Here is a 21,457-nt window from a genome sequence, read left to right as displayed (position 1 = left end):
GTACAGAAGGAAAAGACTTGAAAGAAAAGAAGATAATCACATGTAAGGAAACAGTTTGGGATATAGATTTCATGAGAAAGCTGCTTTTAAGAGGCACACTACTAATGCTTCTGACTAGAAAAGGCCACATTGACTAGGGGTACCACCAAAGCAAGACATTTACTTTCATTTATTTTCTGAAAGAGGGAGGAAACAGGGATTTAATAATCTTCAAGCAGCATGAATAATTCTCATTTATAAAAATCTGTTTCTCCATAGACCTTAAAAACCAAACAACCAAAAAAAAAATATTAAAAAACCCCAGCCCAACAAACTTTGGACAATCTAGCAGATGCTTTCATGTTTCTAGATTGTGTTGTTCTCACAATTCAATAAACTGTGTTTCAAAGGCTGAGATAGCAGAAGAGAGGAAGGGAAATTTGTGCAAGGACGAGGGAAGCTGTGGTGAGTGGGAAGGGAGTGGTTACTATTTTCTTATATAATGTTCTCTTTTTTTAAGATCTTACTGAACATACACATGAGGGTATAGTGGTATCCCTTAAGAAAAAGTGCATGAATCAGCCCCAGCATCTTTGCAATAATTCTTCCTAGGAGAGAGGTACATCCTTTTTCTGAGTCAATATTTGGTATTTAGATAACATCTTGATATTAGAGAACAAGATCATAGGATCCTATTAGAATATTTCTGTCCCAACATTTAAAAGCAATAAAAGAACCGCATGTTAAGAAAATAGGTATATGCTAATATAGCATCATAAATTTGAAGCTTGATGGGGTCTTAGAATATATTCAGTCCATTTATTGATTTTGCAAATGAGAAAACAGAGACTCAAAGAACTGAAGTGACTTATCCACAGTGACATGGGCAGTAATTGGTGAAACTGGGAATTGACCTAAGGTCTGCCACAAAAGGCATAGAGTTCATTCCATTGTATACCATGACTTCATTTTAAAGTGTTTATTTATAGCTCCTTAAATGATATTTGAATCAGTCTTTAAAATATGCTCTTCATAAAGACTGATAATAATATTTGGCTTGTATAAGTATATACTTATTGTCTATGAATTTTGTGTCAAAAAATTCTAGCAATAAGCATCATATAAGCAGTGCACACAGGTTATGTGTCATCTCTCAATAGTACTCTGCCCACAAGGCATTCCATTTAACAGTATTTTGGATTGAATATAATCATTATTACTTAGAAGAATAATCTTGAAATACAAACAAAGGTCAAGATTGCTCATACAAAATTCTTAAGTGAGACCTGTACATTTGCACATATTTCTCTTTTTTCCAGATTGCTTTTTGAAATGAAAGGTATCTATTCTTGTGGTTACTGAATGGAACTTTCTCATACAAAGCTAGAAAAATGAATAGATGTATTTAATTCCTTGGCCTTTTATTTTCTCAGCTGAAAATTAAGGCATATGATTGTATGATTTTGTCTTTCTTGATCTTAGGATCTTCCGTTTTAAAATTCTAGGATATTATAATCTATCTGATCTTTAAAAAAAAAAAAAAACTAGTTTTTTTTTGAAATGTCATGAAAATTTGCTCACCATTTTCAATTAAAAAAGAAATAAGCAAAAGTCCAGAATTCTGTAACTTTGCACTTTGGGTTTTCCAAATGACAGTAAAAGGAAATGATGTATTTAGCCAGATGGGAAGCAGAAAACCTCTCATTCATTTTAATTAGGGCTGCTTGTGTTCAGAATCACTATTCTCATTAGCAATGCTATTTAAAGTTATTGGTGTTTTCTTTCTGGTTCTGTTATCAACCATCCAGACACTGCTTGTTTTAATGTAGTATCGGACAGTATGAAGGATAGTGTAATCTTATGTGATGAACCAGTTTCAAGACTAAGAACATGATGATTAGAGGTTCATTGATTTAGAAGAAGGAGGGCACTTTGAGATCATTTATTCTAATCCTTTAATTTTTCAGATGACAAAAATGAAACCCAGAAAGTCAAAGAACTTAAGATCACATGAGTAGTAAGTGGTAGAGTAAGGGTGTGCATTAAAATTGAAGGAGTAACTAGATTAGTGCTATAATGAGGGGAGGAAGGGAATAGGTGTCATGTTTTAATTCAAGGTCATTGACATCAGCACTTGAAGAAACACTCAAAACAATTAGCTTAGGGAGTTAGCATTGTGCGGTGAACAAAACATCAGATTTGTAGTACAATTCCTAGTTCTGCTATTTTCTACTGTGGGACTTTGGGCAAATCACTTCCTTTCTGTGGGGCATAGTTTCCTCACCTCCAGAGTTATTGATGATGAACTCTAAGGTCTCCACAAGTCTAAATCAATCATTTTAGTGTTTCAGAAATTTGTTAAGACTTTAGAATACATGGAAGTATAGAATTTGAAATCAGAGAGCCTAATTTTGGATTTTGTGTATGGATTTTAATAGCTACAAGATCATAAGCAAATGGTATAATCTATCTGAGCTTTAGTTTCCTCATCTATAGATTGGGAATACTAGTACTTATACTACCTTGTTCTCAGAGTTGTGTTAAGGATTGATTGAGATATTTAATGTATACAGAATGATCTACAACCCACAAGGCTTCATTGGTTATGAATTATTTTTTGAAAGATTTTTCCTGCTTTAAAAAATAGATTTTTTACTCTGGAGTTATCTCTGCAGTAGAAACAAACATGCCAGAAAGAAATAAAAAGAAGACACTTTGAAATAAACCAGAAATGATACTATGGTAGATGAAGTAAAAAAAAAATAGTAAATGAATAAGTCTAAAGCTGAAAAACTTATCCAATCTGTAAAAATATTAAATTAATGCCTGGAAGGAGTTATGAGTGGGAATGTGAGAATCCTCACTACTTAACTATTGAAGACTAAAACACTATTAAAGAGAGGAGGACGATGATCAATAACCTGGTGAGTTCAGAAAAGCTAGACAGTCATTTTAGATAATTCGGGTCACCAATTCGGGTTCTTTTCCTTTCTCTTAGATGATTCAGGAAAAAAAATAAACTAAAATGAAGCTTCCTTCTTTTTAACCCTTCATGGTAATTGTTTCTTTACGAACCCAGTCGCTATTCTAGGAATTGTTTACTAGTCTTATATTTATTTTTAGAATATATTTATCTTCAATATGCTAGAGATACCATGTGCCATCTTTCAAGTTGTAGAAACTGCCAACATGCCTAAACCATAAAGAATGGTTTGTCACCCTGGTGCACACGTGTATGATCACTAGAAAAGTTGGTGTAAACTCTTAAAAGTTGAGATTTCTCTTTTCCTTATAACATGTTGTCAAAGAAGAATCAATCAGAGGGAAAATATAAAGTAGGTCCATGGATTCATTTGAAAGTAAATGTCTTTACAGCCAAAAAAAAAAAAAAAAGGAAACAATTTGAAGTCTGAGGCAGGATTTAATCTTTTCTACAACATCTGTTCTCTAGAATTGTCAAAGAAGTAGAATTTTATTTACTTACTGATGCCTATGAATCCAAAGGTGAGAGAAAGAGAGAATAGAAATCATGGGACACAAAATATTTTAAAAGAGACAAAATGAGATAGAAAATTAAAATAATTCAATGATTTCACTTTGAAGAGATGACATGTACAGTAAATGGAATTATGTTTTTGTACAATATTTAGACATAAAAATGTTCTTAATGAATGGTAAGAGAAAATCATGTTGCTTTTAGATTTCTTAATAAAGTTGATTATATTTGGTCTTTTAATGATTATTTTTAGGTCAAAATTCTCCTGCAATATGTAGATCAATTAAATTACAAAATAGATAATTGTTCATGCCATTCTTAAGCATTGTTCCTATGCCTCTAAAAAGAAAATTTGGCTATGTTTGAGGTTATTATAAAGAAGATTCAGTTGCCTAAATGAGATGTCTTATAAAAATATAAAACAATATTAAAATGCATATGCTAAATTAATAACAGACTCCACATGAAGCTACTACTTAATATCTGTTAATATCATTTTCTGAAGCTTGATTTGTATTACTTTATTATATATATAGTTCATCATTCAAATGAGGCCAGCTGTCCTATAATCTAAAAATACTCACTAATTTCCAATTTAAAATTTTGGATTGATTAATTCAGAACCAAATTACTTAACCAGAGGATTTAGTTTTTAAAAAAATTTCTTTGTCAAAACATTAAAATGCTCATGTTAACATTGTTCCCTAGAATATTCAAACTACAAATCCAACTGTCCTATTCCATCTCCCTCTTACTCCCCAATGCTTATGGTTCAATTATTGGTAATAAATGTAAATTGACACAACCAAAACATTGGTTTTCCAGATGCTACTATTTGCTATTTGATGCATCTTTTTGGGAAAGATGGTTAAATGGAACTGATATTTTAACTTATACATATCTACATTTAAACTTAAAGATAACTACTTTCAACTAGATGGCAAATTTTCTCAGGTGGATATAAGGGATAGGATTAGGAGAAATTCAAATTATATTGGATCAATTCTTGTATTCGTCAATGTTTTCAAGTAAGACTTTAAAAGTCCTGTAATTACAGGGAAAATAACCATCAATTCCAACTAAGTGTTGTACACTTATTTCTTTTAGAAAATATTTTTGAAATGTTACATGAGATTTATCACATCCATATAACTAAAATGTGTATTTACATTGATTCATGATTGCTACATCCCAAGGTGAATTTTATATCTGTGTAGTTTGTTCTTCTCAAGCTAGTAAATATGTATTTTGTCTAGGAAAACAACACATACTTTTTTTTCTCCTTCCATTCCTACAGTGTTCCAGTTAATAAAGGACTTGCTAGATTTGTCATTCATATTTTATATTTCATCAGTTCTTTAAGTCACTAGGGTACTATCTTTCTTATATAGTAAGAAAGAGCTATTGAGTGATTTCCTAAAGGTAAGAGAGCTTTTAAAGTGGGCAGAATGTAAGGAAGCATTATTATTCTTCAATTAACAGCTGCAAAATCTTTCACACTCATGTATCACTTTAAAATCGGTGATTTATCCATACACAACACTTTCACATGCTTAAAACTAAGCTTTTTCTAAAGCAATAACAAAAAACTATTTGAAACCACTTCCCTTTCACCGGCACATAAGCCCTTTCTCTCATTTATATTTTAGATATTTTTTTCTATAACCTAAAAAAAATTGAGAAATATTATAGCTTTTAATTTACTCCTGAGTTATTTAAATCATCTTGAATTTTGTATGGTTGAGATCTTTTCCACTATCTACTTGGAATCACACTATAGGTATAATATATACCAAATACACTCAAAATGGCTCTGTGATCTTGTTACTGGATGCAGATCAGAGGATTTGAATATATGTATAATAAAATAGTTCAGGCTGGAAATTTTTTCTGTTTTACTTAATGTCATGTTCCTGAAAAGAATTTACTAAATGTTTACTGAATTGAATTGGTTCAAATTTCTCACTATTAAACTGGTTCTTTTGAGTTCAATTAACTGTGGTCTTTAATTAGGTCAAATTCATTTAGTTTCATCAATCTTCTCATACAACTGAATGGTGTTTTACCTTTTAAAAATGATAAAATTTTAGGAACGATACCCTCTGGGAATTTTGTTGTTGTTTTGTTGTGTCAAGTTTCTCTCCTATTTTCATGATAGTGTCTACTTTGGTGAAATTAAATATCTACCCTCAGTTTATAAAAAATGAAAATTTCAAAGTTGCTTCCCTTAGGGAGGCAAACAATACTTACATTGCACTTCCACCCAACTCCTCGTAGAGATGGGGACCCCCTGGGGGAGGTGGTGGTGGTGGTGGGGGAGGCGCTGCTGCTGCTGCTGGTGCTGGTGGTGCTGGGGCTGCTGGCTTGGGTGCCGCCAAGGCCTGCATCTTAGCTGTCTTGGTGCATTCTTCTTGTCGTCTTTGGGAAATTAAAGATAGTTTAATTTTTTTCCAGAAATCACATAAATATGAATAGTTCAACATCTATCACTGATATTAATATGAGGAAATCTGACTTTGAGAGGGGAAAAGCCTCATTTACATTATATTGAATAATTAGCATAGGAGAAAATACATGATTATTTTTATTGAACAGAGACTACCACTGGGTTATTGTAACTTTCCAGTTATGCTGTGGTTTTCAAATATTTTCTAGATCACTCACCAAAAGGATTAGGGAAGAGAGAATGGAGAAAAGTCCAGTGAAAAACAAACTAGAAAGTATCAGTATTAGGATCAAAAGACTTCAGGTGAACTCAGAGACCTCAGTAGTCTCACACTTTCCTAGCAAGTTACTCAATCTCTTTGATTCTCAGTTTTTTCATCTATAAAATGGGAATAATGGTATTTTCAGTATCTACCATACAGGATTCCTGTGAAGGTTTTTGAAATATTAAAATACTATAAAGGTGTGAGTTCATTAAATTTCAGATGATAATTAAAGTTTTGAACCTATGGTGAATTATAAGTGAATTTTTTCAATCCTATTTTTTTTATCTTTTCACAGTTTTTGGCTACTGTTTATTTATTTGATTTGTTTATTGATTCTGTACTTATGTACAAGTTCCAAAAAGCCAGAGGCAAAACAAAATGAGAAACAAGTTTCTCACATTCTCTGTTAACTGGCGTTGTGAAGATGAAGATCAGTTCTAAATATTTAGAAAGGAAAATGAGTCATGCATAATCAAACCTAATTTTTCTCCCACTCATACCCATACATATCCACACCAACACCTATGCATATACCTGCACTCATATCATCCCCGCATACACACCCATACACATCCCCACCTACACACGTATCCAAACACCCATATATGAACACATACATATCCATAAACATATATATCCACCCCCACAGATGCACACACCTACACTCACATCCTCCATACCCAAAAACACCCCTACATGCATGCCCACACATGAGCACACACACACACTTAGCCCCCCACACTCATACTCTCACACCCAGGCACACATATTCATATTCCCCAACCCATATACATCCTCCATACCTCCCACACAAGAGCACCACCCTTCACTCTCACCCCCCCTCCCACATATACCCAAAGAACCTGATGTGTATGAATTAAATGTTAATCTCAGCTTCATTTACATTAGATAAATCATCATGGAACATGTAACATAATAGGATACTTACACTTTGAACCTGTTTGATGAAATAAGGAGGATAGGGAAGAGAAGAAAAGAAAAATAAAGATTAGATAGATGAAATTCATTATATGACTCTCAAATTTTACTTCAAATCTTAACATCTTTGTCATATTGATCAACCTGTCTTAAAATCCCTCACTTTTAAATCAATTTTCTTTTATATCATTGATCTAAAAATCTTGGAAGCAGCTATTTAAAGGAAAAAAAAACCAAATCTACATCTAGGAAAGCTTTAAAAAAACACAACAAAAGTAGAGGCTAAGTTGATTGAGGAAAATGGATTAGAATATGGGTATATTGATAGGAACTCTGATCATGGAACAGGATATTAAAGATGACCTAATCTTCCTAATTGGCTTTTTGGTTCATCTGACCTGGAGAATAAGACAGGACAAAGCTGCGTGGCAAGACATGATTCTATTATGGGTGAAGCTTGAACTGGAAGGTGCCATCACTGGGTAATGAATTCATGATCTTTTTTCATAATTGGTTTCTTGGTTTGTCCTACACAGTGAATTTCAAATGCCCTTATTAATAGAAAAGAATAACGATACTTTCCAGGCTTATTTAGAAGCTGTATGTGTAGGCACTGAAGTAAGATTTTTAACTATTAGAATTTTTCCACTGGATGGTAGGCAATGAAAAACTAATTTTGTTTAACTGTTATTCTTTAAAATGCAGTAAGTAAAATTAATTCATTGGGTGTTAAGCTGATCACTGAGCTAGAAGGCATTGAAGAATTCATCTACCACAGAGCACACACACAAATGTTTAAATATAAAGCCAGACAATTATTCCATTTTATGAGCTTTTAGTGTGACATCTTGCTTTATTCAGCGCTGGTCATTGCATGGTATGCCAAGAAGCCTTGAGGAGGGCACTTTATTAAGCATGAGACATCACAGAACCTTTTACTTTATACCAGAGACTAAGGAAAAACAGAAAGAAATTTTGTAATGTACGATAGGCAATTTAAAAATTAGGTGCAATGGAGATGAATCAAGGATTTATGAGTAAATTGGCCATTATTAGACTTTTACTAAGACTAGGGTTTTACTGAATTCATTGATTAATGAAGAATCCTTTATAATTGAAGCTAAATTTTATATTTTTAAACTTTATTTTCAATTAAAATTTCTTGATTTTATGCAAGCAACACGGAACAGACAATCCCCATGGTCAGTTTTGCTTGGAGTCATTTTCTCTAACTTTATCCAGTGCTAAAATTTCAATATGTTTCAAAAAAGATTGCTATTTAAGAACATAGGTATATTGTGTCATAAACATTTCATCTAAGTTTCTCCAGAGGTTTTTTGTCTATTTGTTTTGTGTTTTAAATCTCAATATTCAATTTTATTCAATATTAGCAAGTCAGGCTTATTTAGTGGGGGCAGAGAATTGGATTACCTAAAGACGTGCGTTTTAGTTCTAGTTCTGCCAATAAACAGTTGTCTATCTTTAGGCAAGTCATGCTAGAATTTAAGGTATAGTAGAAATTATATCTATATAAAGTTTATTTCCTATTCTTGTTACTATATATTTGTGGGTAACTTAATCAACCTCTCTGGACTCCCATTATCCATCTTGTATGATAATGAGACAGACTAGATGAAGTCTGAAGTTTCTTTTAGCTCTACATCTAATCCAGAATCCTGGAATCTTATGACTCTTTGTGGCTTCCATTTATCTTTCAACAAAATGAAGGGTGTTGACTAGATAATCTCTAAGGTACTTCCGAGCTCTATCTTTGGATAAAGTCCATCATTTGAATGATTGTGAAAACAATAGAGTTTGGATTTACAAAAGGGTTTGGATTTATTGTCTTTCTCTTTTGCCATCCCAAAGACTTCACAGGATCCAATAGTCTGTCATTTTATTTTTGGATACCTATCATCACCAGTGGGCATCAGTTTATTTTCTTAGCTATCAATTTTGGAGTTCAATTTTTTTGCCAAAAAAGAGAGGGAGATGAACACAATGCTCCCCCAAAACTTCCTAGTTCAACATTCTATTACTTTATGTGATTAAGATTCTCTTTTCACTTTGTCAATTAATACAAACATTTCTTGCAAAGAAGAGGGATTTTTTTCCTTTTTTGGGGGGGGAGGATTTCTTCTTTCACTGTCTCCCACTCCCTCTTTCTCCCAATAATAAATAGTCATTCCTATGGTTTGTATTTCTCACTATTAATTGATAATGAAAGTACTAAAAAGAACTATCTTTCTAAGTCATGTGTCATATTGTTCCCACCTTTAGTTTGTGGAAATGGTAGAAATCAAGGATCTACTTCTCCCATGCTGACACCAATAAGCCTGCTGTAATAAGTACACATTCATTGACTGAATGTCTAAATAAAGAATCCTGAGGAGGACTCTTTGGTGATCGGTTCAAACATCCTATAAAGAATAAATTAAGGTTAAGCTGCAGATCCTAGCTAAGTATTTCTTTCTATAGCAGTTAGAAGCCAAGGAATCCAGGAGAGAGATTTTGCATCAGCTTTATAGGAGTTTAAAATAAATTTGCCTCTTTCTCACGATAACGATGGCTAACAATAAGAGCTAACAGTTATGTAATACTTTAAGGTTATCATAAGGTTTCAGATGTATTATCACATTTGATTCTTACAATAATTCTGTGAGAAAGGTGCTATTATTGTCCACATATTGGAGACAAGTAAACTGATGCTGAGAGAGGTTAAATGACTTACCCTTTTAAAATAGCTAAATAATTGCTGCAGGATTTAAAAGAAAATCTTCCTGACTCAAAGCCCATGGACACAGGAGGCCACTTGATATCAGGAAAATCTTGATTTGGAAGTAGGCATCTTGACTGTGAATCCTAATTGTGACATCCAGGGTGAGTGACTTTATCTCTGAGTCTCTGATTCTTCTGTATTTGGGGTGTATTTGCATTCTATAAAAGTACTGCTTACTTTCCAATGTGATTGTGGGGAATGTCTTTTGAAAGACTTAAAGTAGTGCAGCTCAGGGATAGAGTAAATTTCATATATTTTGGGATTGGCAGAGAATGATATTGATATTCCAAGGACCATTAACACATGGAAGTTATAATGTCATTCCTGATGTTGCAAGATTTGAGTACAGTACAATATGACTATTGCCTTTCTATTTTTGGATACTATGCTTAGCATCTTAAGTGAGCCAGTATTTCCCCACTTCATTCCCTGGCTTATTTGGCAGCAGACTGTGCTATGTCTTCCCTTGAAGCTCCCTGTTAGTAAGAACCCTCTGATCATTTTATTTCCACGATACCTTATGAATCTTTTGCCAAGACATATCCTAGACACTAATGCCATGCTCTCTGTGTGGAAGTCCTCTAGGAGAAAAGAAGGCATTTCCAATAGTTGTAGAAGATTATAAAATTTGGGATTGAATCAAGTTTCATGTAGAAATCTTTAAAGACATAGATCATAGAATTTCAGAATGGACATTAGAAGCTATCCTATACCTGAATTAGAATCCATTTTATGACATGCCCAACAATGAGATAACAAATCTTTGTAAGAAGACCACACATGAGGTAAAACTTAGTACGTTAGTTCAGTAGAAATTGTATTAGATTTAGAGTCAGAACTCCTTGATTTAAATTTCAATTTTATATATGTTCCTTTAGACAAGCAAGAAAATCAAGGTCTCAATTTCCTGATTTGTAAAAAATGATCCCTAGTTGTTTATTTCATCTCAGAATATCTCTAATTGTCAGCAAGTACTTTCTTAATATTAACCCTAAAATTGTCAACTTTTATCTACTATTTTTAATTCTATCCTCTACGATCAAGCAGAACAATCTAATCATTCTTCTACATGTTGTCTCCCCGTTAGAATGAAAATGCTTTTAAGGTAGGGATTATCTCACATTTGCCTTTGAATTCTCACTACTGATCTCAAAGCCTAGAATATCATAAGTGTTTAAGAAATGCTTATTGATCAATTGATTCAATAAGTTAATTGTTCAAGAACTAGAACACACTTTTCTTTAGAAAGGCTGGTCATCCACCAAATAATATATTGATGGATTCTCCAAAGTATTGTCTGATGATGTCTTAAAGATCCATAAATGTTCATAGTTTGACCTATACTTACTGTCTGTAGCTGACCAACACGACCAAGATGGCAGGAATACAGCAGAGGATGATAATCATGGCTAATGCAAGCAGTGCCCCTTCAGTGTAGCCAAAAGACTGTCCATGCTTCTTAACCAACGCCACTGCATCTGGGGTGCGGATTTCTAAAATTCGTCCTCCTTCACCATAATATGGCTGAAAGTCTTTATTAATATCGAGCAGTTTCCCATCTAGGAACCTTAAATATGAAAACAAAGAAATGAAAATGGGTATCATATGCTCTAGAGTCCAGGGGTCCTCAAACTACGGCCCACGGGCCAGATGCGGCAGCTGAGGACGTTTATCCCCCTCACCTAGGGCTATGAAGTTTCTTTATTTAAAGACCCACAAAACAAAGATTTTGTTTTTACTATAGTCCAGCCTTCCAACAGTCTGAGGGACAGTGAACTGGCCCCCTATTTAAAAAGTTTGAAGACCCCTACAGACTGTAAGTATTTGGAGGGCAAGTAGACTGTCATTAAAAAAATATGTTTCCTTAGTATCCAGCATTGAGTTTTACATTTAAGAAGTATTTAGCAATTTTTTTTGAAATGAAAAAGAGGTATTGTATGAATGTATGAACTATAGCCAGCTAAGATTTTGTCTAAAGAATTTTAAAAGTTTTTAGAACTAAAATTAATGGAGATATAATATCATAAGAGAGAGGCTGAATATAATATCCTTGTAGACATAAATATCCTTATTTATAAAATTTAAAAAATCCTTGCAGATATAAATAAATATGGATATCCTTATAGATATAAATGATGAATCACCATTAATGTATTTAGATTTCAAAAATGGTGTCAAATGATCCTAACAATTGGTAGACATGGATAATAACACAACAAGATGCCTTCTATCTAGGCTTATTTGCATTATATTTTGATGCATGTTTTGAGGTTTGGATATGAGTATGGATAACATATTCTTCAAAAGGGAACAGAGCCTTACAAACATTGAGGTCAAACACTGAAAAGAGTGGGGAATAATGACTTTGAGTAAGCAAGGACCACGTGTCTGAATTCATTCCCAAGACACTTGCAAACTGTGCAAATCCCATGAAAACCATGGGAAATTCAGGGACTTTTTGCCTCCCTTTCAGTTCCAAATGTATCATCTTGTGATCTTGAGATCTTCATGTGATTTCTTCTCCTCTAATTACCCACATTGATATTATCTCCTATTACCGAGAAGTCATGAGATTTGGAACTGTCCATTACATAAGACTTTTTCCTTTCTGATTGTAGCGTTTAAACTACTTCTAACAGACCTAAAGTGCTCAATTCTAGCTGACCAAATATTCTTATGTGGTTTAAACAAACATGACGATGCTATTTTAAGAGACCTGCAACTGTGGAAGTCTCTCCATTACCTTAAACTAGAGAACAAGTCTGAAAACTTTCTTGCCCCAGAAAAGAGGGTAGGATTAGGTAAATTCATATTTGGATTTATTTGTTGCCATTCAAAAAAAATATACTCTGGGACAGTTAGGTAGTATAGTGGATAGAGTACCAGCTTTGAAGTCAGGAGGATCTGAATTCAAATCTGGTCTCAGACACTTAACACTTTCTAGCTGTGTGACCCTAGGCAAGTTACTTAACCCCAATTGCCTCAGCAAAAAAAAAAAAAAATACTCAACTCCAGGGCCAGTGCTCTATCCACTGTACTACCCCACAGCTCCTATATCTACTATTTCCCTAAGTATTTTTTTAATACTTTTAATATGTGTTCAGAACCAGATCTTCAATGCACTCAATATTGTGCCACCATCACCTCTATGTTCCTGGCTTGCTCCATCTACTCCTTCCACCCTTTTATGCTCTTTAAATTTTTCCTAAATAATAATCTGAAAGAGGGCTCTTAGAATTCTAAAGTGAGAACTTTGTCACCATTGACACAAAAAGAAGTTTGACATAAAAGTAACAGGCAGTCTTTTCCAGTGTTCATTCATTTGCTGTCCTGTGAGTTTTATCCCACAGTGCTCTTGGATGACTAATTAGTTTATTTCTGTCAAGAGCACCAACTTTCCTTCCAGTCGCCCACATGTATACTGTAGGTGTTCTATTGTATTTCTCTCTCACACTTAACTTGGATGTGCAATCTGTTGCAATGTCTTGTCATTTCTACCATCACAGCATCTGTTGTGTGTGTTTTCTTCTTTCTACTCACATCGTTATCTCTCTGTTGGAGGCCCTCATCGTGTCTCCCTTGGACTACGGCAACATCTTTCTAATTGCTTTTTCTTCTTCAAGCCAATCATTCACTCAACTTCAGAAGTGATTTTCCTAAAGTAGGAGTCTAGCCATTCACTCTCCCTGTGTTGGTAAACAGTGATTCCTTACTGATGAAGGGAAGGGAGAGAGTAATAAATATTACCTAATATATACAGGACTCTGAGCTACGTGCTAAAAAGGATTATTTTGTGAGATGCTTCTAACAACTCTGAGAGAGAGGTGTTATTTTTATCCCCATTTCATACTTGAGAAGCTGATGCAAATAGAGGTCAGTACCTTGTCTTGAGATCTATAGCTAGTAAATGTCTGAGACCCAATTCATCTCCTAGTGACCTGACTCCTGGTCCAGCACTCTATCCAGTGTTGCAGCTGGCTACCTATTGCCTCCAGGAGCAACTATGAAATCTTTTATTTTAGATCCCATCATGACCTGGGGCTTTCTTCCCTTCTCAGTATTCTGACAATTATTTCCTTCCACACACTCTCTGACCTAGTGACACTGCCCTGCTGTTGCTCTTCACATGTGACATTTTAACTCTGCTCTAGGCATTTATACAGGGGGCCTGTCAGTCCTGGGAAGCTCCAACTCTAAACTTCTATCAAGTCTCATCTAGAATCCTGCCTTCTCCATGAGTTCTTTCCCAGCATCTCTTCTTCCCTCCCATTCCTTTTCTTTGACTTTACCCTTCAACTTTATTTACACTGTATTTATCTTGTATGTATGTGGTTGCTTGTTTGTTGACACCCCCACTGGAGGACAAAATAATAACGACAACACTGATAATACCTAATATTTATATAATGCTTACTATATGCTGGGCAAAACCAACTGAATGGTTCAGTGGATAGAGCATCAGGCCTGCAGGCAGGAGGCTCTGATTTCAAATCTGGCCTGAGACTTACTTAGCTATGGGTTGCTGGGCAAATTACTTATCTCCCTATTTTACTGTTTCTCATCTGTAAAATGGCCATACACTGGAGCAGGAAATGGCAAACCACTCCAATATATTTGCCAAGAAAACCCCGTGGGCACAAAGTCCACAGGGCCATTTAAGGTTGGGTATGATGACTGAGCAACAACAAAATATGCCAGCCACTGCACTAAGTGTTTATAATTATGTCCTATTTAATCCTCACAACAGCCCTGAGGGGCAGGTGCTATTATTATCCCCTTCTTTTAGATGAGAAAACAGGATAATTAGAGTTAAGACTTGCCCAGGATCACTCAGCTAGCTAGTCAGTCAAGTGCCTGAGACCAGATTTGCTCTAAAATCTTGATTCTAAGCCCAGTGCTCTATCCTCTGCACCATCTGGCTTCTCAAGAGCTGTGTTGTTTTTGCCCTTCTTTGAATCCCCACAGCACAGGATAGTACTTGGCTTATAGTAGGCATATAATAAATGCTTTTCTGATGACCTGTTTGTTATATATTTCTGCTTGACAAAGGGATAAATATATCCTTGAATATTGTTAAATATACTTCTGGACACTCTCAGTCTCCTCATGGAGATTCATTTACCTTTATCAGCCTTCCTTAGAATAGCCATAATTGCTGCTGGTTTGTTGTGTGTACATTTTCCATTTCCCCCTATTTTGTTTCAATTGCCCAGATACTTAAGAAGCTGAATTATTTTAACTATATGTCATATTTTCTTTCTTTTATGCTTGATTTTTATTTTTGTGTTCCAAATGTATTGTCTAATCATATACAGAAAACTGATACAGAAATGTCATGCATGTTGGTAGCCAATCATTTTCTATTTAACTTTTCCTCTTTCACCTTTTCCTCTGACTCTTTGTTTTACTTCTGAGCTCACCATGTCCCCTTGAATAATAGCCACAGATATTCTATATTCTTGAAGATTATAGTAATATACAAGTTTTGGTAGTTTCCAGTCCTTTGGTCTTCCATATAGAGGGTTCTGAAACAAGAAAACTGAACCAGCTGTGGGAAAAGGCAAAAAGGTTTCATTTTTAACCCAGGAAAATTACGGAGTTCAATGTTATCCGAAGATGAAAGAAAAAGATAAGCTTGGTTTAAAAAAAAAAAAGTCAGGCTGAAGGGATTATTTGATAATTGAGATAAGGAAGCAAACCTTACACAAATTCAAACTTTTTTTCATCCTGTCCCCTTAGTCCCACCTTTGCATTGAAATCAGCAAGGACTGAAAAAATAAGCCCTGATTTATCTTTAATGCTTTTCAATTTTCTATAGAATCTTACTTTCTCATTGTCTGCAAGAAATTTTGGTGTTTAAGTTACACTTATCTTAATGGTGGGTTTTAACTTTTTTCACTTGTCATACATACAAATATTTATCATAGATCCTATAGTATGAAATCATGGAGTATCCCATAAAATGATATTTCTGGTTGTCTTTCTAAACAAGATAAAATCAGCTCTGCTGGATTACATTTATTCCCTCATCCAAGAAGATCAAGTGAGTCCCCTTTCCATCTATCTATAATTTCCTTTGGTTGTCTGGTAGTATTTATAGCAAGACTATTAAGATTATTCTGATTCAGTGCCTCTAGTACTATGTTCAGTGAGTATTTATTGCATAAGGACCTGGAGAACCAAAACCTAAGTTGGCCTTTAGAGACAATAAAAAATGGAATTTTGGGTACCCACAATATCCCCCCAGCCCCAACCTGGCCACCTTTCTAATAGAAGTCTTATGGAAGTAGAAAAGAGCCACAGAGAACTGTATTTTTCAAATGCATGCAATTATTAATCATATATAAATTGAAATTCCTTCTACTTAAACTAATATGTTCAATAGGTAATTTTATAATTCTGCTTCATGTAAAGTTTGCTATAAATATTTGTTGGTTTTCTAAAGATTGACTGACTATATGTGAGAAGCATTTTGGAATTAAATGAGTTAAAGAATAGCTTCAAGTATGACACTGAACAATGATGAGCTTTAAAGAATAAAAGAAAAAAAATATGACAAGTAGGTGATTAATAAGTTTCTTTAACACTTTGTTACACTAATCTTTAATACTTCAAAGGATAAACATTTCTACCGGGCTGTGTACTTCCTCTAGTCATGTGGATTGCAAAACCTACATGACTCAATAGATATTTGAGGTGTTATGACCAAGAGATACCACACTTGGAATTCTCTACATTTTCCCAAAGGGTATGTGAATTTTAGCCAGGCTCACTTCAGAAAACAATCCTTACCAGGCAGATTTCAAAACCCTCTAAGCTTCGAAGATCAGAGGTTATGTTTACCTGATAAAACCCTCGAAAATCCACTATAATAAAATAATGTGGTTTTGGATGAGGATTTAGTAGAGGAATTAGCAAAAAGTATATTTAAATGTCTAAATGTATTCATATGCATGTGTGTAAATTTATGATCCCCGTTTTTGACAACGCAAGGGGCTCCCACTGAGAATGAGAATTACTCATTCTAATAAGGCAGAAAGGCACCTATAAAAAAATCATAGTTTTTGAGAGTATGCTCACATATGCAAATTCATGTTAATTTAAACAAACCCATATGCAATCCATATTGTGTGTCTGAATGCATACATATGTGTGTAGATGTGTATTCTTTTTTGTAGTAAAATTCCATTGTGAAAATTTACTATGGAAAAGGACAACTTCTCTGCAATTTCTAATGCTGAATGACAGCATAGGGTCATTAGGAAATTAAGAACTAACTTTTGATCCCAAAGGTGTAACTTGAGTGGAAAACTTGGATCCAGTTCTTTCTGAGTCTTAAAAAAATAATATCCTGTTAACTTTCAATCTAATATTACCAGTAACACATCATATATGATGTATTCAATTGATTTTTGTCATGGACAGAATCAGAAGACAACAATTAAAATATAATGAGAAACTTGGAAAAAAACCATTATTACTTGGACAAAAACATTTTCCTAAAAATCTAAGGATATTCCATTCTGTAGTTTTAATTTTCTTAGATTTTATTAAAGTATTTGACAAAATCTCAAATGTTCTTCTTGTTAAATAGATGGATAATTGTGGTATATGGCAGCATTTTTAGTTGTTTCAATTGTTCCAAATTGGCATTTGAGTTTTTCTTGTCAAAGATACTGGAATAATTTGTTGTTTGTTTCTCCAATTCCTGTCATAAATGAGGAAACTGAGGCAAATGGAATTAAATGACTTGTCCAATGACTTGCCCAGCTAGTAGGTGTCTGAAGACAGATTTAAACTCAGGAAAATAAGTCTTTCTGACTCCAGCCTTAGCATACTAGCCACTGTTCCATTTAGCTGTGATTACATTAGGGTCATTTAGAATTAGCTGAATGGCTACATCCAAATTAATGGTTTACTCTCAACTTAGATGGAGGGTTCTAATGGGGAGATCCAAGATGTTGTGGTTGGCCTAGTGATATTTACATTTTTTTTTTTTGGTCAATAACTGAATCAAAGCAGAGATGGTATTCGCACCAAATACTCAGATAGCACAAAGCTGAATAGGATCGTTAGCATATTGAAAGAGAATGTTAAGAATAATAAAGGTATCAACAGTTGAGAACATTGAGTTAAATCTAATATAATATATTTAATAGGATAAATGAAATATCTTACACTTGGGTTAAAAAAAAATCAACTTCTCAAGTACAAAGTAGAGGGAGGTGTGGCTAAAAGAAATCAACAGGATGGAAGCTCATTTAGAGATGGGATTGTTTCACTGTGTACTCACTGTATATCTAGCATAGTGCTGTATACCTGGTATATTCTTAATAAATATTTGCCATTTTGTTGATTGATCTGAAAGAAATATTGCATCTTTAGTGGATTGAAAGTATAAAGTGGGTAAACAGAAAGATAGGTCAGCTACTATCTTAGACTCCATTAGGAATGACAAAATATGTAGAACTACAATGGTGACAGTCCTGCTCTACTTTCCCTTAGATATATAATACTTATGATATTATGTTAAGTTCTTATTTCCCCAAATTTATGAAAAACATTATTTGAGCAAAATGGAGAAAATTCAAAGGACATGAAGGGTCTTCACATCATGCTAAATGGAATTCAATGGAAGAACTGAGAATGATTAGCTAGAGAGCAATAAATTTGTCTTCAAGTATTTGAAAACTTGTCATGTAGAAGAGAGATTAAATTTAATTTGCTTGCTCTTGAGGATAAATCTTGAAATATCCAGGACAAGTGGCAAAGGTACAGATAAAGGTTTGGTATAAAACAAGAACTAAAATAAAATAAAACAAAAATACTAACAATTAGATCTTTCAAATGTTTATTGTACACAATGATCTCTTTCTCACTGGAGGTCCTCCAATCCTCCAAGGCTGGATAGCTTTTTTGATAAATACATTATAGAGAGGATTTTGATTCAAGTACATCTTTTAATTTGAGGAAGTTTAGTTTGGGAATGTTTGCCCTCCTTATCTACTTTCAAAATAGCTATTTTTTTCAAGAATCAGCTTTTACCTTCTCTTACGTGAAGTCTTTCTTGATCCCTCTAACTGATAGCACCTTCCCAATATCTTGAATTTGTTTTATATTTTATGTTATTTTCCTCATTATAAAGTAACCATATTAGTGTTTTGGGGCTGCTTTGCTCTTAACTTTATATCCCCAGCATCATTTATGCCTAGAACTTCTCATTTAAGAGTAAGCTCTTAAAAAATATTCATTGATGGGCTGAAATGGACCAATCTTTCCATGTTGAGATTCTGAGGAAATATGACTGAGAATTATTCTTTTTTTAGCTATTTTGCTGATTATTTAAAAATAAATAATACCTATCAAGAATATTTCAGAAAAAAAACTTTTTAAAAAAGTAAATACATTTAAAAACTATTCAACCACACTTACATCAAAGTTTAGGGTGAAAAACTAGAATTTGAATCTGTTTTGACCATTAGATGTCACTGTAGCATAAGAGAAACTTCTGAATCATAAGAACAATATGTTGAGCTGTGTTGGAATTTTATCCACAGGAGAATTTATAGCACTATCTTATTTAAGATTCTATGTGCATTAAAAAAAAAAAAAACACTCTCATTTCAGGGTTTTGTAACTCAACCATTCAAATTCAGTCCAGAATAAAACATGACATATGGTATAAGATCATGGACAGGGCAGTTGTTTTTCTTCCAAATAAATGGGAAAAAAAACCCTTTGCTTAATGGATTTCATGCTGCTTTTAAACTTAAAATTCAAAGCTGCTCTAATAATGGCTGGATATCCTGCCATTTTAATAAAGACCCTTGCACCTTTCTTTCTGGTTAGCAATGCCTAGGAGAGGAAATGACATGAGGTGATCAAAGATCATGTGATGGCTAATAAACTGGGGCAAAAAAGCTTTTTATATTGAGTAATCCAAGTGAAGTCCAAAATCTGTCAGAACTTCAGTGACATATGGTGAACTAAAAGTCTTAAATGTATAGTTGAACTGATAGTCTTGGTATTCACGGAACAAGTACAATGGACACAAATTATTAGAGCAGCAGGCTAAATGGATCCTATTCACTGTCTTCTTCAAGTTCACTGCTACCTTCCTGAAAAGTTCTGATATAGGTCCAATATAACTAATACATATGACTTTGTTGGGGGACACTAATATAATTTATAGAGTTCGCATCTTATAATAAACATATTGATTTAAAGAAGAAAATATGCATTATAATTTATATGGGGTTTGATGAAAATATGAGGAACATTTTAGAATCAAGATAGGAAGTTAAAAATATGTGTCATCATCCTTCCTTTGTACTTTGTTTTTATATGAAGAATGCATGTTATCTACCATACTCATTTTTTCATTGTATATTATTTGTATTTGTATAATTATTAAATACATAGTAAATACAAAGAAAAATATTAATACTCATGACAAAAAAAATTTTGCTCATCCAAAATCTGGTTGAATTCACTGATGTCATTATTATGGCCAGGGCATTAAAAGAAAGAAAGAAAAAAAGAAAAACAAACCTCATTCCATGATTGATACCATGGACAGCTCCCAACTGACTAGCATTTATTTGTCTGCCTGGTTCAATGAAAAGATTTTTTGGGATATTTAAGGGGGAAAAGGAGCTGTTGGACTAATACAGCTGGTCTACCTTTGCACCACCAGGGGGTTTCTTTGCCATAGCATGACCAAAGTGGTTAGATATAAGTTTATCATGATGATACTTATCTGATATGGGAACGACTTTGTCTTTCTCCCACAGTATGCTTACAACATTCATTGAAGCAGATGGTGAAGAATGATTGTGTGCCTAGAATCTCGTAGCAGAACTCGGAACTCTCCCTGGTTAACCAGGGATATGTATTCTCATATGGCTTCAGTGTGAGATAAGAATACCTATCAAAGTCATCTTTCATTTTATTTCTGTTGCATTGCTTGTCCTAAGGGCATGTTAGAGAGTTCAGATATAACAACTGTGGTCTGGCATATGGGAGCTATCCAAAAATGACCAAAAAAAGAAACTCATTTTAGAATTTTGTGGAAAAAATAACAATATTATTATCAATTTTGTAGATTCTAAAGTATTAAAATAATATTTTTGATGCAGGACAAAATTTCTATGTCAAATCATAGGTAGGGCAGCCAGGTTTTATTGAAAAAAATAGATTTTTTTGCCCCCTACACATTTTGTCTATTTACTGTGTACTTGAACTAAGATATTGGTCTGTAAATAACATCACTGATTAAAGGTCATTGAAACCTTGATAGAAATTTTGTTAGTTTTGTTTGGTTACAGGTGGATTCTAAGTCCCCAAGACTATTATAGATATTAAACAATATGCTGATCTGCATTGGTAGAAAGTTGCTTTTACCAACAATCTCATGGGCAAAGATCCCATCTACTCTTCTACAAATATGTGTCATGTGCATATGCTATTTATATCTGTACATATTAATGCAATATATCATAACATATAGAAAATAATTCATGAAAAGATAATGAGGTAATTAGTGTCAGAGCA

At 33.8% G+C, this 21,457-nt stretch overlaps 1 protein-coding gene across 1 annotated transcript in view; it reads right to left on the bottom strand.

The window, feature by feature from the left end:
• PCDH15 (protocadherin related 15) overlaps nucleotides 1-21,457 on the bottom strand; it is an 859,006-nt gene that overhangs the window by 17,093 nt on the left and 820,456 nt on the right. Inside the window, exons 29-31 of the mRNA XM_051973865.1 lie at nucleotides 11,253-11,471; nucleotides 7,136-7,144; nucleotides 5,726-5,893 (exon numbers count right to left, since the gene is read on the bottom strand). Of these exons, the coding sequence (XP_051829825.1) occupies nucleotides 5,726-5,893; nucleotides 7,136-7,144; nucleotides 11,253-11,471 (396 nt within the window). The remainder of the gene's footprint in view (nucleotides 1-5,725; nucleotides 5,894-7,135; nucleotides 7,145-11,252; nucleotides 11,472-21,457) is intronic.

Source organism: Antechinus flavipes, chromosome 2 (assembly GCF_016432865.1).
Source record: "Antechinus flavipes isolate AdamAnt ecotype Samford, QLD, Australia chromosome 2, AdamAnt_v2, whole genome shotgun sequence".
Classification (NCBI taxonomy): domain Eukaryota; kingdom Metazoa; phylum Chordata; class Mammalia; order Dasyuromorphia; family Dasyuridae; genus Antechinus; species Antechinus flavipes.
This window is presented reverse-complemented; position numbering and strand designations above follow the sequence as displayed.